This window comes from Nanorana parkeri, unplaced genomic scaffold (assembly GCF_000935625.1).
Source record: "Nanorana parkeri isolate BGI_ZX_2015 unplaced genomic scaffold, ASM93562v1 scaffold2010, whole genome shotgun sequence".
Classification (NCBI taxonomy): Eukaryota; Metazoa; Chordata; class Amphibia; order Anura; family Dicroglossidae; genus Nanorana; species Nanorana parkeri.
This window is the reverse complement of record NW_017308278.1, coordinates 93,765-117,104: the sequence shown is the minus strand read 5'-3', so window position 1 is coordinate 117,104 and position 23,340 is coordinate 93,765. Positions and strand designations below refer to the sequence as shown.

The 23,340-nt window shown below is 43.9% G+C and overlaps 1 protein-coding gene across 1 annotated transcript in view; it reads right to left on the bottom strand.

Moving 5' to 3' along the window:
• WWTR1 (WW domain containing transcription regulator 1) overlaps window positions 1-23,101 on the bottom strand; it is a 78,977-nt gene extending 55,876 nt beyond the window's left edge. The window contains exon 1 of the mRNA XM_018572381.1: window positions 22,138-23,101. Coding sequence (XP_018427883.1) covers window positions 22,138-22,547 — 410 coding nt within the window. The 5' untranslated portion in view covers window positions 22,548-23,101. The remainder of the gene's footprint in view (window positions 1-22,137) is intronic.
• Between the last annotated feature and the right edge of the window lie 239 nt (window positions 23,102-23,340).

The window sequence follows — 23,340 nt, the reverse complement described above, 5'->3', positions numbered from 1 at the left end:
TAGTACCTGGACCTTTTCAGGCGTGGGCCGTTTTGTAGGGCGTTAGGGATGGGCGGAAATACGGCAAGGTGGGAACAAGGCCATTGACTACAATGCAATTTATATTTTTGACCGTTTTGTAGAGCGTTCGTCGAGCGTAGAACGCGCTACAAAACGGTCAGGTGTGAACGAGGGCTAAGGGCTAGTTCACACCAAGCGCGTTCCAGGATCAGAGCAGAGCAGTTACAGACCAGATCAAAACTGCGTGCAATGTATTCTAATGTTATTTTGGGCTCTAGTTCACACTAGAGTTCTAGAGCATGTTCAGTTCTAGAGCATGTAAAAAAACTGCAGCAAGCCCTATTTTTTCTGCTCTGGAACACTCTGGAACGCAAACGCATCAAACACGTATGCAAACGCCCTGGAACGCACTGAAAGCCCATTTTAAAATTTAAAAAAATGTTACAAAATTTAGCCAAAAACGACCCGGAACGCTTTAAAAACGTGGCAAAAAACACGGTATAACACACTGCACTGCTCGTGCAGAAACTCATGCATATCTGGTCTGCATTTGGTGTGAACAAGCCTTAAAAAAGAAAAAAGTGTAGAATCCATCAAGGGGATAGCAATGCTTGGCAGCTGGACTCTGCCCACCAATACTCCCTTCTGAATATTGTTCACACCAACAGCTACTCTTAAGTTGGGCTTGGTGTGAACTCTGTTTGTTCACCTTAATATGCCCAAGCCTGCTCAAAACTGTAACCGCCACCCCTGCTCCTGACCCAATCAGTGATGGCAATTGCAGTGGGGGCATTCTCCACCCCTTTGTGACATATAGCTGCAGGTTGGGTAACACGCCGGCCGCAACTGATGGGTCAGGGGGAGGGGGGTGGAGGTCACAGTTTTGAGCAGGTTGAGTGAACTCAAACGAACTGGGTTCACACCAAGCCCAGCCTCATCACTGCATGGACATTGCATCTGTTCAATGTCTACTCCATTCAATGTAGAAACACGTAAATGAATATGTAGTAGGCACAAGGTAACGCATATAACAACATGAATTAATATAAATGAGCAGAAAGCAAAACCAAATAATTTTATATTTAGATAATGGTTATATCCCTTAAAAAAAATATTAAATAACTGAATGCATTGGGAAAGCTTATGGCCTCATTCCTATGGACGTTTACAGCCGTCTGCATCCAGGGGCTTGAGTCCATACCGGTATGAATGTGCAAGTTTGGGTTGCCGTGTAGCCACTTCCTGTTATTGACTTGTACAGGCGACTGCATGCACCAGCTGTTGCTCCAGGGTGCACATTTCTGCATGGATACCCACGTTGTACGGCTGTGCATGTCCATGTGAATGAGGCCTCACTCTACCCATATCTTTTAGTTTTGAAAAAAGTGGAGGCGAGTTTGAGAGAAATCCATTGACTCCTCCATCCAAGTCTCACTGGTTCTAACACAGAGAGCTGGCTGATCATGTGACCACTGATCAGTCATGCCTCAGTCTCTGCTCCCCTGCAGGAATTCCCCCAGCCACTCTGTTCCTCCAACGCTGGCTGGAACTATAGAGAATGGCTCTGGCTTTCAGTCGCATGCAGAGAGGCAGAGTCATCTGTCAGTCAGACAGATGAGGTGGATCTTAACAATTTTGTTGGGATCCTTCTTAACTGCGGCATGGCTCTGCACTGTCAGCTGGTAGAGGCCCACTATCTGCTGACCTAGGGTCACTGGAGTAAATGTACTCCTATGACCTAAAAGAGAAGTAAAGCCAAAAAGGCATAAACTCCAAATGTTTTGCCTTATTAGAGCTTATTAGTGCTTGTCTTAGTACATGTCTAACATCAGACTTTGGCTCACACCTATTTCCATTATTTCAAGAATGTAATATTTTAATCGTCAATGATCCCTGAAAATACAATTACTTTCGTCTTCACTATTAGGAGAGAATTGGGGATTGTTTAAACGTACCATGTTGCTCCTTCCTTATTAAACTAGAAAACATAAAAAGTATTACATAGAACTCCGGGTTTGTATAGTTTTAAATTTCGCCGGCATGACATTTCCTTCTAGTCTAATTGCTTCCATACAATTTATATCAGCTAGTCACGCTAGGCCTCTCACTTCTAACACATGCTGTTTCAAAGGGGCTCTTGTCCTTTAATAACCTCCAGAAAGTCAGTCCAGTGAACTGCGGGCAAGACCCGCGAATCTTGAGTGAAACAAACAGGTTTTTTCACTTCATCTAAGAAATCGTGGGGCAGGAAGTGAGTCAGGTCTAACCACGAAATTGTCCACAGGCATCGAATGGAAAAAGCGCTCCAAAGCTGTTTGGTATGAGATGCAACATGACAACACTGACCTACGGTAATAAAGCATGCAGAAGTCTTTTCACTAGCAGGCCAGCCATAATCAAACTTGGAGACACTAAAACAATACACAGACATATGGAGAGGACGTGGTGGGCTGTTTCTTATTTTACGAAGACAGAATTACACAACATCTCCCTGTGTCTGCTAGGCTCCATTCAGGAACATTTCACACTTGTTTGGTAGAGCAGAAGACAGAGCTCATAAAAAAAGGGGGGGAGCATTAAATGGGAAGCAGGAAAAATGCAACTAAATATTATACTCTCAGGATGGCTCAGCTTTTGAGAGATAGTTAAACAACGGCCTCCTAAGGTACAATCAATGAAGTCAAAAAGTTCCTTTCCACCCTGCGATAAAGACCAACTTAAAGCAGAACTGAAGCCAAAACTGTTTTTTCAAAGTTTTGGACAGAGTAAGGGAGGTTATAAATGCATATCAGCTTTTATTTTGCCATCTGTGTCCCATTGGGGAGATTTCTCTTCACTTCCCATACGATAGCCACAACAGAAAGTGAGAAGAAATCCCTGGGGGCCTGCAGGGTCACCAGAACTAGTGTCCCCTTCTATTCCTGTTCTGATGACAACCCAAAATGCGGGAATTTCTCTCACTTTCAGTGATAATGGTCACCAGGAAAAATAGAGAGGGTTAATCACCTTAGTGGGGACACAGACCGCAATAAAAACCTGACAGGTGTTCTAATCCCTCTCCACTCTATCCAAAACTAAATAATAGTTCTAGGCTTCAGGGTTAGAATATCTGTCTCCATACATGAGGTTTAACCTTACTTTCTGTCCCACTTACGGGATGTCACAAGGATGGGACGTGGTGAGATATGTTTCTGATGGGGACAGAGACAGCAAGAAAAGAGCATTTGTTTAGCAAAGTAGGGAAGGGTTAGAACAGCTGGCAGGTGGTTTTTATTCTTTGTGACTTCCTGTCCTGGTAACACCCATATTCCAAACTTCCTGGGGTCTACGGAATAGGTGATGACCTGACATACTGTATTCTGATGTTTACCCTCTATCAATACTAAAGATCTCCAGCAGCCTCTTTGTAGCCACTCGCTTTGGCCACAAACAGTCTGTGAACTCAGCCACTCATCTGTCCCTAGCCGCATGTAATCACTAAAGGAACGATTACATGCACGTAGAGACAGATGAGCAGCTCAGTACGCAGACTGTTTGTGTCCAAAGCCGTTTATCCTTCCATAACCAGGTGTAATCACTCGGACCCATTCAGCCTTTCATTGATTTGTACAAGCTGAGCGGGCACAGCTGAACGTAAACACAGACCGTGTCCGCTTCAGAAATATGCTGGTACCTTTTTCGGAGAACCATCCCTGTACTACTTACAGTAGATTCTCACAAATTCTTCTTCTGAAGCAGAATTACATATTTGTTGCTCACAGCCTCCTGGGATACCCACAGCCTTTGGGTACTCTACAGTACATGTGCCACGACACGTCATCAGAGGGCCGGCTGTCTTATCTTGGTTCTTGCAGTCAGCCCCTTGATGATGCGCTGGGGTGCATGTGCATCATCAGGGGGCTAGCTGCAAGAACCCAGAAGAGATAGCCAGCTCCTAATGATGTAAGTGAAGAAGAAGGTGATGGAGAGCTGTGTGTACAGCGGCAGGGCATTGGATCGCTACAGAACACCGCTGGGCATGGGAGTATGTTTTTTCTGCATAACCCAGCAAAAAAAGGAGAGGGGGACAGCAGTGTCCACAGGTGTCTCCCGGTGCACATGTCATTACATTACACGTGATGTCATTAACCACACTCAAGAGAGGAGATGTTCATCAAGTGGGATAAGGTATGCTGTCAGGTCCCGTCCGCTCTCGCACAGCTGTCAAGTGCCCCGACTTTTCAGAGGGGTGACATCAAAATGACTCATGAAATGAGTCATTGTGGTGTCACCTCCTCTGATGGTGCGGGCCGCATCCCCCTTGTGATTCCACTGGGGGGGGATTAAAGTTCCTCTTTAAGCAACACTGTCACATTTGGGTACTCCTGTATGTTTTGTAAAACATACAAGCGTTTGAATTCATAACACACGTACTGCACATCCTAAAGTGTTACCGTGCACAAGTTAGTGGGAACTTTCAGCACACAATGAGCTCAGAAATATTTCTTATTGCAGCATTACAATACATAACAAAAGAATAAGAAGTGTCATGGGAGTTAACAACTGAACATGCAGGTTATGTAGCATTGATGTCTGAGAACTTTCTATGTGAAAGAATCTAAATGAGCGGGGAAAAAAATAAAAAAATAAAACTGCTTTCGGGGTCATATCCTAAAAAAGCAGCTTCTGTGCCGAGCCAAAACTTGTTTTTACAACACAAAGCTGACATTGTTAAAGCAGGCATTTGGAGGCAGCATCAGTAAAGCCAATCTGTGACTTTAAGTTTGGCAGCTAGAGTCAAGTTACAGCATGTTAACAGAGCGCGGTCACTTCCCTCTTCATACAGCAACTTTACAGTCTGACCAAAATAGAACCCCAGCAGCGAACAAGATGTACAATATGGTTCTGCAAGGCCTCGGGCAAGGTTAGAATTCATGTTACCATGTCCCTGGAACACCATAGTTGCCAACAGTTTAATAGGATGATCCAATGATTGGCTGAAATACACCAGCTCTGATGACAAAGCTTGTCCATCTCAACCAACTATACCCTGTAATGACCTGGAAGGACCATGGTTACATTCTCCATTATACAGATTAAAGGCATAGTCACCTTTTCAAAATAATAAATGTCTTTACTTTAATGAAAGGAGAAACAAAAATCAGCATTTATAAATTTTTTGGATTGGAGCCTGCGAAGCATTGTTATATCTTCCCGGGCATCAAGCCCATTCAAAGCATCTTAGAGATGCCGCAAAGGAGCTGTGGCACTTTACAAAGCATGTGCCATACAGTCTACGCAGTCTTTGTGGGACAAAGCTGCAGTGACATCAGAAGGTCACATCCTCCTACCCAGGGCTGTCACTCAAGGCATGTGATCCTCCCAGCTGACCACATCACAAGCAAAGCCTACCGGGAGGGTCACGTGCCTTGATTTACAGCTCAACTCTGCCTTGCCCAGGGAGGAGGATGTGGGCAGCTGGGAGGATCAAGCCCCATAGTAAGTCATAAGTAGACATGGCTCACTTGTTAGAAGACCGTAACAGGCGCACTACTGTGGCAATGATGCTGAGGCTGAATGATCCTGCAGATCACTGTCACAGGAAGGAAGTCAGAGTGACTGGCAGGATCAACAGGTCATTTCTATCAAAGCAAAGTTTATATAGAAGAGGGGACACATAGGGTGCTGATTTACTAAAGGAGTAAAGTATGTTCACTATGCAAGAGAATTGCAAATAATATCCAATCACCTGCAAGGAAAATGATGAAGAAAACAGGAATTGTGCTTGCACGTGATCGGATTCACACACGCATTCGCTAAGCGAAGTGAACATTCCTTTGTAAAGTTAACATGCTCTACTCCTCTAGTAAGCTAGGTGAAAATTCCCTTGCAAAATGAACATGCTCTACTCCCTTAGTAATTCAACCTCCTAGATTATATATTTTCTTATGAAGGCTTTACTGATTTTTTTTTTTTTGGGTGGGGAGATACGACCACTTTAACATAAGTAATAAATACCATGCTGACACAGTAATACTATTAAACCTCCCTGCAAATCCCACCCTGTTCCCAATGGGCACTTCAGTCCAAGGAACTCATGAGTATGTACCAAGACTGAATTATTGTCCTCTGTAAGGAAATCTCAAGTGGGTTTTGTTTCTGCCAAGCAAACAACTTTCCAAAACTACCTGGAAATGTCCTGCCAACATATGATAACGGCTCGTCTTGTCCTCTATAGCGCTGGAATGCAGCTCTTTTCTGAATGTTAAACGTAATCTCAGTTAATAATCACCAGCGACTCAATAATTATTAAAATTTAAGCAAGAGACAAATAGGAAGAACAATGAATGCTCTATGTGCTCTATGCACATGAATGGCTGTGTCCTCCAGTCATGAGCTTTACATTCCAGCTTTTTCAGCACTTCATATTCAAGTTTATCATTGTCCTGTAACCCTTTCACACCCAAACTGCATCCAACTGTCTGCCTGGTGTATTAATCACAGCTCCTGCACCTATATGGATGGTGTTGAATGAGTTACTTACCTACACGTGAACAAAAAGGGCTAGACTTCATTTCAGATATTTGGGGCAGATATCTGTGAAAGCTAAATACTTTACTAAGGGGCATACGTAAAAAGCAGTAAATGTGACTTTCAACAAATATTCACTGGTGGTGAATCATTCACTGTCAATGTAAACACATGCATTTGGATGATTCCCCTGCAGTGAGATTCACAGCTTCAGATTCAGTCAGATTCACAGCTTAAAACATGTGCCTCTCATTTTACCTTTTGTGTGCTCCGAGACAGATATACAAAGTTCATGGGTGATTACCGACATAAAACCCTCACAGAGGGTCTAACCCGGGGGTAGGCAACCTCGGTACTCCAGCTGTTGTAAAATTACAAATCTCACCTCTGCCTCTGGGAGTCATGCCAGTGCCTCTTGGGACTTGTAGTTCCACAAGAGTTGGAGAGCCAAGGTCACTTACCCATGGTCTAACCCTTTCCCCTATTATCCAAAACTTCCCTGGAGATACGTTTTAACAGTATATCTTGCTCTAGTCTGAGAACCTGGTTCTGAACAATCAGATCTCAGCCTGTATGGGCACCTTTATACTGGTCACACAGATTACAGTTACAGCTAGATCATACAATCACTGTGTGATCTCCTGTATGTGTTCCTACTTAAACAATCCATTCGATTCATATCCATATCATATTAGGTAAGCCCTATCATTGTTGTTGGCAAGTCTAAAGGTGGATTTCAGAAATCCACACTAAGCAGCACGAATGGTGGAATTTTCCCTGCCGGGTTATTGGATTCTGCCTGTATGGGCGTGCTTCTGTCAGAATATGTGATCGGTGACTGCGGCTGATTGGCTGCATTCAATGTACGGGCAGCGACTTTTCACCTGGCTCCTTCAAAATGAAGAATAGACTTGTCACCATTCAGCAGAAAACAGTCGAAAATTCAATCCATGTGTGGTCACCTTTAGAAAACAGTACAATCAGTTTGTAATGTGCATGGCTAGTCTTCTTTTTTAAACTGACAGATCAGCAGGAAGGAGGCCTAGTGACAAGTCACATCATCACCACATGACTGCGGGTGTAGGGTTTTTGCACGACTTTGTGCATTTATCCCAATGGGTTCCCCATTCATTTCAATGGGTTGCCCGACGTGCGACAAACGTGGCAAAGACGCTCACGTGCCAAGTCACCTGGTGAGCTTCACAAGCTTTTGACTGTGGGGTTTTTGCACATTATGGAGCGTCTTGCGTGATGCATATGGGGTGCTATTAACAATGAATGGTAGCGCAATGCGCCACTTTTTAGCGAGATTTATGGATCGGGCCTGACATATCTTTCTGACGAATCTAAGTGACTTCACCTAACAGATTAATACAAAGGTATAATGAGATTGGGCCTGAGTTTTCAAGCAGAACTCTGGTTAAAAATGGTATTAACCCTTGCAGTCGGGCTACCCCCGCACTGCAAGGGTTAACTGCCCTTTTTTGCCTAGTGTAACAAAAAAAAAAGTTATACTCAGCTGATCCTCCTAGCCAGCCAGCTCTTAGAATGATCCCTGGAGCCTCTCTTCCCTTCCGCTGCAGCGGTCCAAAGATCCAGTGTAACAGACATGAGGACACTGAAGGGCATACCATCGCTGCATCAGAGGAGGAGACAGGCTGCAGGGAGTGCTGTTACAACCAGCCAGGTCTGAGGTTCAGGCAAGTGTAACGTTGTTATTTTTTTCCCCTAGGCAAAAACGAGCAGCTAATCCTTGCAGTGTGGAGGAAGCCCCACAGCAGGGGTTAATAAAGTGTTTAACCTGAGTTCTGTAAACAATTCTGACCAGATGGAACTCTAAAATGACATCTAGCTCTAGAATATTTTAATGACTCTGTGATTTCATAAAGACTTTTAAACTGACTTTATGAAAAAGAAGAACTCTATTGATTAGGATGTTATTCATTGCTGGATTCAGTTTCAAATGCTCTGCAAGAACAAATCAATCACCCAGTTGCTGATGGCACATAGCGCAGCACAGAGACCTATTGAAGCGCAATGAGTCAAAGTCAGTGACAGTTAACAAATAAGACGTTTCGCTTTTCCTTTTCCATTCATAACAAATGGATGTGACAATTCTCGATTTTATTAATACAGATCTGTTGATAAAATATATTTTACAAAGCGTTTTACTCTGGTTTCCCGCAGTTTTATGTATATCGGAAAGCTGGACCCGTGTTGGGAGGCACGCTGAATCCATCACTGTCCAAAATAATAATGAAGCACTGACTCACTTTGAGCTTTATTGAAACTGCAACATTCTCCAGATAGTTTGGAGGGAAAAGCCATTGAGACTCACTAGGGAACATTAATACTCTATAAGAACATATCAGCAGAGCAATGCACTGGCATATTAATCTCTAATCCTAAAGTGCGCTTATTGATTCTCAAGTTCAACAAACATTTGAAGACATTTGTATTGTCAAAATTCTAAATGTCAACAATGAATTGCTCGGTGTATTAGGAATAAATGAAAAATGAATTGCTTTGTTTTTAGTCCAATTGCATATTTTTGGCAGATGGGGTTCTATAAAAAGTGCGATAACTTATGGCAATCATATCTTCGTTTATTGTAGTCAGATCAATTCTGGCTGCTACTGTTACTGATTCTGCATATTGAACAGGATCAGTAGAGTTCAACTTCCAACATTGAACCGCAACCCAATAAGGCTCCATTCACACTGGAGCGGCTGTCTGCGGGTACTCGGCTGTACGGATACGTGCGGAGCCGCTCCAAACAGAAAACAAAAACTATGCACTTCAATGTGCATTGTTCATACTATTGCGGGCGACCGCGAGGTACGAAACCGTGCAGTCCCCAAAATAGTGCAGGGGCAATTATCCGGCGGACTCCGCACGTTCGCGGCTATGTAATGGCTGCAAACGAGTGGAATCTGTGAAGTTGTTTCACATATAGCGTTTTGCATCCCGCGCGGTCTTCCGCACGGGAAACGCAAACGCTTTATGTGAATGGAGCCTTATAGTCATAGTTGTTGCTTTATTATTACGGGTATTTATATAGCACCAACAATTTACACAGCGTTTTACATACTGCATATTCACATAGGTCCCTACCCTCAAGGAGCTTACAATCTAAGCTCCCTATGGCATACACATACAGTGCCAATTTACCTACCAGCATGTCAATGAGGTGTGGGAGCAAACTGGAGTACCCAGAGGAAACCCAAGCAAGCAGAGAACATGCAAACTGTTGCAGATTGTGTCCTGACCGGGATTTAAACCATGGACACCCAGTGCTGCAAGGCATAAGTGCTAACCACTAAGCCGCTGTGCCTCCCAGTATAGCTCCGCTTTTTAGCTTATTTGATTTAGATTTGATAAAAAAAGGCACTTGCACAATTTGGTTGCAGCATTACAAATATTCTGTTAATGGGTAACAGTGTTGAAAAAGGTGAAATTGAGTGAACACTAAATCCTATGTGCCTTTGGTGGTGCAATGGAGGTGGCAACTGCTCATGATGAGCATTCCAATGGATGCCACTTCAAACACAAGACTACAGAGGGTAGAAGCTTTGGCAACTGTGCATCACAGCTGTCTGCCAAATTCTGATGTGTACTCTGGTATAATTATAGAAAGAATACTCTTGGGTATTTGCCTCTTCTCTCCTTGCTTTTCCACTTAGTTGCTGACACTGGCCTTTTTTTTTTTTTTTTTAAATGGCACAATAATGTAAACCAGGCAGGAAAGAAATATGATGGTTGGCACTTCCACAGCAACAATTCCTGTCTGGTGATCTAGTCTGGATATCGGGAATGGAAATCTCTGTTACAGATCCCAGGATAGCAGCAAAAAACTGACTAGTTGCAATCCTTCTCCACTCAAAAAGAAACATGTTTGGCTGGGCATATCCTTTAGGCCAGAGGTAGGAAACCTTGGCACTCTAGCTGTGCGGAAAATGCAAATCCCATCATTCGTCTGCCACTGGGATCAATGCTTGGAATTGCCAGAGTCTTACAATGCCCGAGGGGAGTTGTAGTTCCACAACAGCTGGAGTGCCGAGGTTGCCTACCACTACTTTAGGCTCTAGTTTACAACATTACTGTGAGTATTGATCCATATGTGTGTTAAGTTGGTATCTTGTACCAGTACAATAAGTTATGAGTCTCATAGATAAAGTGATCATGGACATATAATGGACATATTGGTGCACTTGCAGAAAAATCCTGTGATAAGACTATAACGTCATGACAAATTAGTAAACTAAGCGTGAGATTGTAGTCCATCACAGGAGTGAGCTTGGAGCGGTGACTACTTTACAACATACACAGGGACCATGGGGAAGAAAAGTAGTCACCCTCCAGAAGGAAGGACAGTGTCAGCACCAATTCAGAGATGATTTGAGGATCTACAGCCGAGTGATACACAAATAAGATACATTTTTGTTAAAAGGGTACTTAAATGCATTTTTAAGATTTAACTCCTGAATTTAGTGTCACTTGAATTGCCTTCTGCCTAAACTGGTCCTAGTATGTGTACATATGAGATAGGCAACTTAAATTGTAAGCTCCTCCTAAGATCACAAGAGACAAAGCAGAAATCTCCAGCAGCTGTCCCATCTACTAGCATGGATAAGGGAAGAAGGAGAAGAGGGGATCAGGGGTGAGGCGTGTGTCATGTTTTGCTGTGTATTTATGGAGACATACACATCTTACTAGCACACACAAGGGTGGCTCCATAGGATCCTGCAAGAGAAAGGAACCACCCTAAAGCAGAATATCATGACCAGTGCTCAGAGCACCAGCTGATTCTGCAGCAAACTAAAACTTTTAAACATTATGGTGCATATGGAGCAGCATCCATTGTGATTTAGTCAGCATTTGAAATAGCTTAAAAACAGATATGATGCATAAGAACTTTCAACAAAAAAATAAGTGAGAACTTTAAACCTACATTGGAAATATAACCCCATTCTAAAAATCATACTGCCCTAATGCCAAAACTAGTTACTTCCTACACCAGGTGCACTTAGTACACATGTGGGGGCTGATCACAGCCAATGTTCTTGTTATCTCTTAAGGTGCCCATACACTGCACGATTATCGTACGATAATCGTATGCGATCGGGTTTTCGTACGATAATCGAGCAGTGTGAACGGAGACGTGCGACCGTTTCTACTGTACCGTCGCACGTCTTCTGTCGAACCAGCATGTTCGAAAACCAGCCGGGAATCGTACGATTCTCGGCTGGTTAGAACGGTGCTCGGAAGATAAATGCTGAACGGGCCGGTGTGCGCACACTGCCTGTTCAGCATTGCGGTCATCGGAAGCCCGCCCCTCAGGAGGGCGGGCTTGCGATGATCGAGAGTGCGATCTGCCTGTCCAAGATAGGCAGATCGTACGTTTTTTTAATCCCTTTACAACCATCGCAAGACTAAAGTCTTGCGATGGTTGTAGAGTGTATGGCCACCTTTAGAGCTTGATAAATGAAATAGCCATGTACTCATACTGTATCTGCCCTACATCACCCTTTCCTGCTTCTACCACCCAAATATAAGGATTGCACAAGTGATGTTTATAAATGACATTATCAGACTATTACTAAGATGTTCAAGTCTGATCCAAAAGTAGAGGCCTGAGCACACACGCCGAACAGAAACCAGTGAAGTTGCATTACCAAGCAAGATTCTCATCTCTCATTACATGATGGTGCTTCAAACCTGCTTTTCATCTGCAGAAAGCTGATCCCACAGGATCTATGGACCCATTATACTATAGTGGACCTAAGGAAGGGCTGGACAAATCCCAGGAGCCAGGTTGCCACAGCTCCTTAAAAATTACAGCTGGTACCCAAACTTTTGATGTTTTCACTAGTTGTTGTCAATGGAGCCGACTTCTAAACAAAATCCTGCAGGATCCTGGATTGGACAGACTGGCTCCTGAATCCCATATGAATTGGTCCACCACTGAGCTAAGGTAAAAAATAATTTTAGCCTCCGTTGTTGCTCCTGATAGCTGGAGCAGACTCTCTCCTTTATGACCAGCCTACTGCTTCCCCAACACTCCAATGGCCGCTCGGTCTTCCTCGTGGGTGGATTGTGTGTGGCAATGATTGGCTGCCTCTGTCTGAGAAGCCAATCAGTGCCTCTGCCTCACACAGCAGTCAAGAGTTGCGAATGTTAAAAAAGCAGCAGACTGATTGGATCCCAAAGGAAAAGAAAGGGTGAATATATCAAGACTCTCGCACTGTTTTTATAAGGAGCAGCATGGCCTGTGTTAAGACAGCCCATTCAACTTAATAGGCTGGCAATGCTCCAAAAAGTCCCCCCAAAAAAAGACATGCACCCTTTTTGGCAATGCAGGGAAAAGCACGGTAGTTATCATGCATTGTGGTGCACTGCAACAGATATGCATTGGAGCAGCATTGCCTTAGTGTGTTGGGGTAACATTAATTTCCTTCCACATTCCCAAGAACTATGACCTACCTCGGAAATAAAAATATGGCCTAGCCACAGGTTGTTCAGGTAGCAGGTATTATAGAGTGGGATGGGAGCATATCTAGTCTTTACTTCATGGAAGTGGAAAGAATGTAGAACAGCTCCAGATGGCACTGGAAAGGGGAATGAGGTGACAGAACCCAGAAGAGAAGATGCCTCTATAAAGTTTATAGGTCAGCTGTTTGCTCGTGCAAAATGCCAATCGCTGACCTACTTGAGGCCGACACACTGTAACAGAACCAAGGGTGATGAAAGGGACAAAACATGGTAATTTGTGAGTCATGTTGTGAGCTGTTCTTTGATTAGACCGGATAGAACCGGATCATTCTTAACTTTTACTTCTGTTAGTAAATCTCAGTGAAATGGTAAATGCTGGCTAAAAAAAAAAACCTGTTATATAACAATGTTCAGTTCGCTGGAGGGTGAGATAGCAATAACTCACTCCTGACATCGCACTCATATTCAGTGTCAGACACAAGTATCATGTGATTAATACTAGAAGGTACATACATGATAGCAAAAAGCTTAACAAAAGCAGAAGGGAACAAAGCAGTATGAAGCTGAGTGTGTGTATGTGTGTATGTATGTATGTATGTATGTATGTATGTATGTATGTATGTATGTATGTATGTATATATATATATACACAAACGGATTGGATCTGTTCGGCATCGTCCCAACGAAATACGTTACACTCCCCTTCATCAAACACACCAGGGCCATTTGCAAACGGATTGGAGAACATAGAAGGTTCATAGAGAAGGGAGACATTGATCACAGTGTCCCGAGACATTTCCTCCACAAACATAATAAAAATATCACAAAACTTCAGGTCTTCATTATAGAACAGATCCCTAATAACTTATCCCCACCTGAAAGATTCCACCAGCTCTGCAGACAGGAAACATACTGGATTTATAAGCTGAATACATTACCCCCACATGGTCTAAAAGAAGAATTGGAAGTCAACACTGTCATTTGAGTAAAATATCCATTTATACAGTATTGTCCATCTACTTTATTTGCTTTCACACATAGCGTCAACTTTGCATTTCCCTTAACCAAAATACTTCACATCTTCCACCCACGAGCATTTGCTTGCACTCTAGAGCATCTGTTCGGCATCGTCCCAACGAAATACGTTACACTCCCCTTCATCAAACACACCAGGGCCATTGGTCCGCCCACACGCCCGCCCCCCTACCTCTCTATAGGCTGTTTTTTCACACCCAGTATTGAACCCTCCCCTCTCTTCCCTTTAAAAAGTTTCCCCGCCATCTCTTCCCCCTCCCTGGCTTGAAAAAGAAGTGAGTTACTTCGAAACGCGTAGCCTTGTTTTCCTCGTTCCACACAGACCCAGCCTCCGCCAGCCTCATGCCTTTTAGTTCTGCCAGCACTGGACACACATTGATTGTTCCAGTTTAGCCTAATACCATCACGCTGGCACCCTAACCACGGCCGCAGCATCGCATTATCAACAGCCGCCGGCTTCTCCCCCCTTCCCCCTCAGCCAGTTTGATGCCCGTGAGTTCCATCTGTTCTGGATACGAACCGGGGCACCCCACCTCAAGTGCTTAGCCACTGCCCACCACCACAGCACCAGGTCTTTCAGCCTCAGGATTGTGGAAACACGAGCCACCTGTGTCCCCCTCCCTGTCAGCAACCACCCAGCCACAGCGTCTCATCACCGATGAAGTGGTTATATTAATATCAATGGGAAAATAGACATCCCTCCAACGCAAGGTCACAGTCAAGACACTGCAGACACCGCAACCATCCACCTCTACCCCTCGCTACTGATCCCGCAAACACCCCTCACCCTAGGCAAGCAAAGCAAAGAATACTTCACCTACACCTCCTCGCCAACTTCCGTTTACAAGATTTTGGAGAACAGACATCACTCCTGGCAAACTGGAACCCGTGCGACACCAGCATCATCAAACTCCACCCTCCGTCGATGACCACGTAATATCTTTTACCTAAGGTTTGGGAACTTATATTAGCTCCCAGTTTTCCAGCCCCCCCCCCCCCCCTTACAAGGTTCTGCGAAAAATCGCCCTGTTCCTTACTCGGCTTGCAACGCTTCTCCCTTCCCTTCTCTGTTTAACTTACTCTTCGGTTGGACACCCCGGTCCATACGCTCTTGAAGCTGCTCAAACCGTACAAGGAAACTCAACATATCTTCAATTTAACCCCTCAAGTGTAGCGCTGTATCCTGGCATGCTGTCCTTTTAACTTTCCACAAGGAGAACTTTGGCAATTCGGGGCTCCATGGACTAGTAAATATTTTTTATTATTTTCATAGAGGTGCATTATTAGGGATATCATATTTCATTTTAGTTGGGTAGGGTGAAGTTCAAGGAGAACTATGAGGTGAGTGATTTACTCTCATCCTCATAATTAGAGCCGACGTGCGACATTGAAACTGTCACACGTCGGCTCCATTGTTCGGGAAGTGAGCAAACACTTAGCGCTGCTCGCTCACTTCCCAATCATCTCCCTGCAGAGAGTGTTGACTGTCAGTCATTGCTCCCCGCAGGTATTCCCCCCTCCCCTCTCCGATCCTCCTGCGCTGAGTGGAGGAACGGATGGGGGAAGGGGCGGGCACAGCTGGCCCTGCCTATACATAGGCAGAGCCCGCTGTCAATCAGCCAGCTGGGTGGATCTCAACAGTATTGTCGGGGTCCGTCCCGGCTGCGGCTCTCTCAGTATATCGCGGGCAATAGCCTGCTATATATTGAGCTTTGGGTCAGGGGATGACGTTAGTATATGTCCTTCCCTGACCCTAAAGAGAACTATGGGATAAAAAGGTTACCCCATAGTTCTCTTTAAGCCTGATGGGCATCACTCAACCTAGAAGCGGAACAGTTCTACACTAATTTGATGATTCTACAGTTGCAGCCCAGAGGATTCCAGCGAAGGCTGATTTTTTTTTTTGTACTGTCCAAAAAGCTGGGCTACTTCGCTTCAGCAAAACATTTATAACCGGAATCTGGCTTTAACTTATGAGCCAATCCAAGAATGGGACTAGGCTGTTGGAGGCTACCAGGACCCTCTCGATCAGTTACTACAAAGTACTGGCAAACAAGCAATAAAAGGAAAATTTACATTTCTGACCTGTAGGCCCCTTTCACATGGTCGGTGTGTGTTCTGATCAGCAGGGGATCCATGCAGAGATCTATTGCTGATTGGAAGAGTATGGAATAGATGTCACAAGATGAAGGAGAAAACTGAGCTGTACAGACCTAGGTTAGGTCTATGGGCAGTCGGATGTAAGCAGACATGTCTGTTTACATCTGATTACCTCCTATTTGTGTTCAGGTCCACCAAAACGGAACTTTTACATTTTTGTAACCTAGAAGAACCTGGAGGTAATTGGATGTAAAGGGATGTATGACACCCATAGAGTTACATTGGGTTTCCGATCAGATTCACCTAAAAAAAACTGACCGGCGGATCTGTTCGGGACGTCTTGTGAAAGGGGCATTATAAAGGGGCTGCTTAGTCCGAAAAGACTGTAAAGTGGTGAGAGGACCTTCTATGTGATTGGGAGAGGACGAAGAAGTTCTTTTGTATTACACATAGAGGTGTATAGTATGGGTACAAGTCTTATTTAAAGAGGAAACCCCCTATAAGGCTGTAAATCTAGAACTTCATGTCCATGTTATCTAGATTTCAATCCAATATAAATGTAAAAATCCTCGGAGAGCAGGTCCTGCTTCCAGAGACAGCAGAGCAACTATTAGTCTCTGGCAGTTCTGTGCAGGTGGGGAGGTAGAAAGGAATGTTTGAGGTATCAAAGGTTAAAGAAACCATCACAAATCCAAGGCATTGTGAAGTGTTTACTATTGTCAAGTAGCAGAATGTAAAGTTCTATTTCAGCATCTGTCAGTTCTGGGCCACCTCACCTCTGTACAAGTTCACCTTATCAGCTGTTTTATGTAAACACTGACATACAGCACCAGGGCAGCCAGGAACCACACTGACATATACAGGAATTAACCCAGCTGGGCCCACTCTATGTATATCATGCTAAGGGAAAAAGCAAAACATACATTTTCACCAACAAATCCAACTCTGGAATCCTTCAAGAGGAACGCCCGGCATATTAATACACAGTTTAAAGCTGAACTTCAGGAGGAGTAAATATTGTACATAGAAACATTATTATTATACTGGATTTATATAGCGCCAACAATTTGCACAGCGCTTTACAATAACATGTGTAATACAATAACGTGTATTATTTCTTAAAACGTGGGGTGCTTTGTGTATTTCTTCCAGATCTGTGCAGTGATCCAATGTGAACCTCTGTACAGGAGCTTCCTGTAAAAAAAGACCGGTCACTGCTGATCCCTCTCCTTGTGCAGGGTGACTGGTCTTGTCTCCGCCCCCTCCTGTAGTTTTCTGCAGGCAGTCTGTAGTGGGTGGGGCCTGCTGGGCCCCTCCTAAAGCTCTGCTTTCTGCACAGGCAATGTGCAGCCCAGTGATTATATCATTTCTACTTATACCAGGTAATAACCGAGTTTGCAAAAGCAAAAAACAAAAAAAAGTGGTTTCTCCTTTTTCTTTATGCTTATATTCGTTTTGGCTTTTTATAAATGAAATATTTTGTGCCTGGAGTTCAGCTTTAAATAAGCATCTGTTTAAAGGAGAACTATGGGGTGAGTAGATTGCACTCATCCCCATTGTTAGAGCCGACGTGTGGCATTGAAACTGTCACACGTCGTCTCTATTGATCGGGAAGTGAACGAAAACATACTGCTGCTCGCTCACTTCCTGATCATCTCCCTGCAGAGAGCAGTGACTGTCAGTCATTGCTCCTTGCAGGGATTCCCACCCTCTCCTCTCCGATCCTCCAGCGCTGACTGGAGGAATGGACGGGGGAGGGGGCGGGGATAGCTGGCTCTGCCTCTGGATAGGCAGACCCTGTTGTCAATCAGCCAACGGGGTGGAACTTGACAGTATTGTCAGGATCAGTCCCGGCTGCGACGCTCTCAGCATATAGCGGGCATTAGCCCGCTATATACTGAATTTTGGGTCACAGGAGGACATTAGCATATGTCCTCCCGTGACCATAAAGAGAACTATGTGAGCAAAAGGTTACCCCTTAGTTCTCTTTTAAGGCTTGTGATTTGTACAGCATCATCATTTTTGTCTAATTAGCAGGAAGGCAATGTGTAAAGCAGTAAAACTGAATCAGGAAAGACTAGAGTACATTGACTGTGCAATCTGGCATGAGTGCATGAATCACAAGTGCAGCTAACCAGAATCACAAAACCTATGGCAGGTAAAACAGTAGAAATATATTATCAGATTCACATAGGTCTGCCAGACTGTACAGCCAGGAAGACAATACTAGTACTTCCCGGTTTAGCTTAAAGTGACACTAAACTCAGGAGTTAAATCTTAAAAATGCATTCAAGTACCTGTGTGTAGTAAAGTAACCAACGTTCCAAGCTCACAGCTGGTGATGGACTACAATCTCATTACAAATTAGTAAATATTGACAAATGAAAAGGATAGTGCCACTCCAAATGCAAATATTCAAATAACCTCAAAAGGGTGTGAAACACCCGGTACCGGGTGTTCGCATTGGACGGGTCTTTTCTGCCCGCAGATGCTGCAGTGCCGTCCGTCCGTTTAATGCAAGGTTAATGCAAACGCGGTTAATTGTAGATCATAGATCTATGGTTAACCGCATATTTGTATTGTAACTGTATTGTGTAAAGTGCTGTACAAACTGTTGGCTCTATATAAATCCTGTATTATAATAATAATGATGTTTGAAGCGCGTTAGTGGAGCCCGCTCAATGTTTTCTGGGAATACCTGTTATTAATAAAATAAGAAGCCGCATATTTACATTTCAAGTGCTGCTATCCTTTTGAAAAGCAAAGCAGTTTCACTTACCTGATCTCCTCTACCACTGGCTCCAAGACTGAAGTCTGCAGCCTCTTCCCCCATCCGCTCCGGCGGTCAGAGGCCCGCTGATGTCATCATGTCTATTGCATGGCCCATAGCCCTGCATTATTCATGAGAACACCAAAGGAACAGTGCCCAAGCCAAAGAGCTGGAGGGAAGAGGAGTGCTGACCACAAAGGGAGTGGGGATCAGGTAAGCTATACTGCTTTACACAATCCCCTTGACATCAACAAGCAGTTAACCCTTGCAGTTCTGAGGTAGCCCCTCTACAAGTCAACATTTTTTTTTCCCCCAGAGATAACCTTTAGCTGCATATTGGATCACCTCCTTGCTAATTGGGTTGCAGCAAGACAAGTAGCATTTTCAGAAGGAAATGCTAGCAATGCCAGCATCCATATTGATCTTCTACCTGGTTCCCCTTAGGACATCTGTGGATTGTTGTTCATTCATAATCCAACAACAAGACTCAGAATGTGAGGTGATATAGGAATCTGCGGAACTGCAGACTGTGAACAGTGGTGTCACCCTCCGGGTATATAATGCAGCGGGGACACAGGAATCAGACTTACAAGTTTTGTAGTCAGTTCAATTCACGTGAATGTATTTCTCCTTTGCATTTAGTCTTTTGGCTGATTTCTTAAATCTTAAAAGCCCCTTTAAGGTGGACAGCTTCCAGACATAAATAGGATCATACTATGGTTGTTGGATTACTACGGATTACAAGCCAAAACTTTCCTAAATCAAACATGGTGGCTGCATGTAAACAATAAACAGTAAGAACAAAGTTTGATCCTGAGGACAGATACCTGACAATGGGACAGAAACCAGTCATCCCAGACTGTCCCAGTTACCAACCACATCAACCCTCTATACATCATAGCTACAACTTCAGACGTGGTGCCCCTAGCCCTCACATCCCTAGGATTCCTCTTTGTTCCTTCTCTTATCTCTTGTTCATCACTCACACTTGGGGTTTTCATTGGAGTCTACAGAGTACAAAGTCCTGGGGATATTTGTTACTATTAAGTCAGTATTGGATAAAAGGAACTCCTAATCCTCAGTGGAGCATTACAATGCAAGTATCCCGACTTGGGTCTAGACACATTGGCAGTACTTGCAGAGATCCTGCCCACTTCCAGTAATCTTTTGGTGTGAGTTACCAACATCCAGTTCTCAGAAGACATCACATGCTGGTTTACTATGTCACATCGAGAGCCCAACAAGTATTTACACCAGATTTCCAGACATTTCACTTTACCTTCTAAACTCTGAGAACAAAAAATTATCTTTTTGGGGGCCAAATTACAAAAAGTAGAGGAAAAAAAAGTCAGATTTTACTTGTGGTTGTTAAAGGGAAGTTTAGAAATAGAAACCTGGCCATACACTAGTAGATCTCTTTTGGTCAGCCTTCCCCTATTCAATTTCCTCAATGCACGCTAAACAGCATGGATGAAGCAATCCTCCCTCCCCGACCTTCGTGCTGGGCTGTTGTATTCTGACAGACAGTGCACGCTCCTGTCAGAATACCTGAACAGATTGACCGACAATTTTCGGCTCGGCTCCTTCAACAAAAGTTGACTGTTGCCGAGCTGTCAAGGCCACCAACTGTTAGAATTTTGGCCAATTCATGTGAATTGGCCACAATTCTTTTAGATTGTAATCCCTCATGGGCAGCGCCCTCCTTACCATCTTGTCTTGAATTGTAATGTCTTCCTTATATTGTACAGCGCGGCACAAACTGTTGGCGCTATATAAATCCTGTATAATAATAATAACTCTGACAGTGTACGGCCAGCTTAACACTCTATTGCTGCTGAGGGCAATAGCTTATCTTTATCTTTGATTCAGTCCAACACGGCATGATGCTAGTATTGGATTATCAGCTAAAGTATCCCTCAAAACTATGTATAAATCACTATTTTGTGGCTTCATAATACTCCACAAGGCGATACAAGATTTGGAAGGTAGCACAGGAAATTAATTCCTTCCATCTATGAAATGTCTGTGAAGGTTCTCATTCATCCAGGTCATGGTTTATCTGTAAAAAATAAGTCAAGGCAACTGGACTTGCTGTATTTTTCTTGAAGACGTTTCACTGGTCATCCAACCAGCTTAATTGCGAAAGCTAGTTGGATGACCAGTGAAACGTCTTCAAGATAAATACAGCAAGTCCAGTTGCCTTGACTTATTTTTTACCGATATTCCATCTATGAAATAATTATTCTAAATCACTGTCATGCATGGGCTTATTGAGCATGTAACAAATGATCAAGTGTTTTCATGACATTCGGCAAACTGATCTTATTTTTTCCTTTAATAAAAATCCTGACCACAGTCTTGTACAGCAATCTCAAATGTGCATGGTAGTACAATACTGGGCAATCTCAGAGATGAATTTCATAACATTTCACCTTTGTTTTCATCCTTTTTGCCGCTGACCTCTTTTCACCCAATTCCTGTCTATATGCATGCACTCCAGCCTCAGCTACACCTCATTGCTCTGGACCAGTGTTCTGATTGTCACAATGGTGACCTATACCTATGTAACGTGTGTCTTCACAGCCACGTGTACTCCCTATAAGCCTGCGAGTGACAACGCTGGAGTACATTTAAATGCAGAAGTACATTTGGGGGACTGTTGTCACCCCATGCAGGCAGTAGCTAAACAAAGACCTTTATCTCAGGATCACAAAGTTGTTCTTTAATTAATTGCAGCAGATATAAAGATTTAAAACTCGCTTTTGAAAATGCAACACGTTAAAGCTTATATGATATCTTAGTGATTATGTTTAGATTTAACCGTATGTTGTTCTATTGACAACTACGCACTAACCCATTAAACTACATGTGAAATAATACAATTTGAATATACTGTTATGAAAATTTCCAGTTCTAGCGGTACATAAGAGCTATGTTCTCATCTTAAAGTGAGTGCAAAGCTGTACATTGGACAAAAGCAGTGTGCTGTGTATTAAATAACCCTCCTGTCTGGGAGAAAAAGAGTTAATACAACATAATACAGGCACCCCTGCTGAAAGACACAGGATTGCATAATCCTCCGACAGCATTCCTTTGCTCGGCACTGGGAAGAGAATGGTTAATACAATTTTTTCCAGAACCTCTAGATGGTCCTCATAACACAGCAGAAGATGGAACATCATGGCACAAACTTTATACACGGTTAGTATTAACCTGGAAAGGCCACTTACTTGAGGAAATACCTCTGGCCCGTGTGGGTGAATGCCACCTCCCAGCCAGGTGGCAGGAGCAGTTCATCTGTCACATCATAGGACTGCTGGCGCAGGTGAGCGTGCTGCTGAGTTGGACTCGGAATGCTCCCGGAACCAGCACCAAGCTGCAAGGAAGCTGGAGAAGAATGGGATCGAACATGCTGAATTCCCAGCCTGGGGGGATGGCTGCCGGAGTCAGTGCTAGACTGCCTGGAGTGAGACCCGGAATCCGGCTCTTTGAAAAACGACTCAGGCAAGATTTTCTTCCTCCAAGAGTTGGGCTTGGGGTTCATGACGGAATTAAAAAGGTTCTCCAAGTCCGAGTCCAGATCCTGGGTGACATGGATAACTTGCTGCCCCGGTGGAGGGAGACCTGGATTCTGGTTCATCCTGGTAGAACCAACAACAATCAGAGCAGTAGATTCCTGGAACTTCCACAACTCTGACACCCAGGAGAGGAAGGCGGTGGCCTAGAATTCCTAATGCAAGAAGCTGGGAAGTCACAGATCCCGGAGAAGTGCAGAAACTTTCAGCTGCAACACTTAGAATGTCGGGAGACTGAAAGTTCCAATAAAGTACAGAAGCATTGTGACATCACAGAAGCAAAAGGTCTTCTCAATGACCTGAACCAGCCTCCGGGAAAGAGTCACTCAACTAAAAAGGTCCAATGCAGGCTCTAAGTGTTGACTTGATGATCTGGTTGTCCCTAGCAAAGTAAGAAAATGTCAACTCACAGGACAGGGAGAGGCGTCTCTGGGCAGAAACTTTTCCTTCCCTCATCTGAATAATGTATGAGCTGCAATCAGTGCCCAGCCCTGCTCAACCTCCTCCCCCAGACCGGGACTTTACCTTACAGGGCAAGAGCCTGAGGCTTTCACTCCCACATCCAGTTCTGGTTACAAGTGTGGGTGAAACATGCAAGAGTCTGCCTGCAGATCACTTTCTGAACGAGTTTACCCAGACAGGCAAAGCAAAACATGGCCAGTTTTCCAGCATTACAGGAGAGTACAGAGAGCCCCACTCGGAATGCCAAGTCTACGTTATGAAGCATTTGTCACCTCTAGTATAGACACAACATTTATTACTCTGTATGAGAATATTTACTTTATATCTCTTATGAAGGAAAATGCTGGAACGCAGCTGTGCAACTTTGGCATGCGTCAGTGAAAATGTACTTATCTT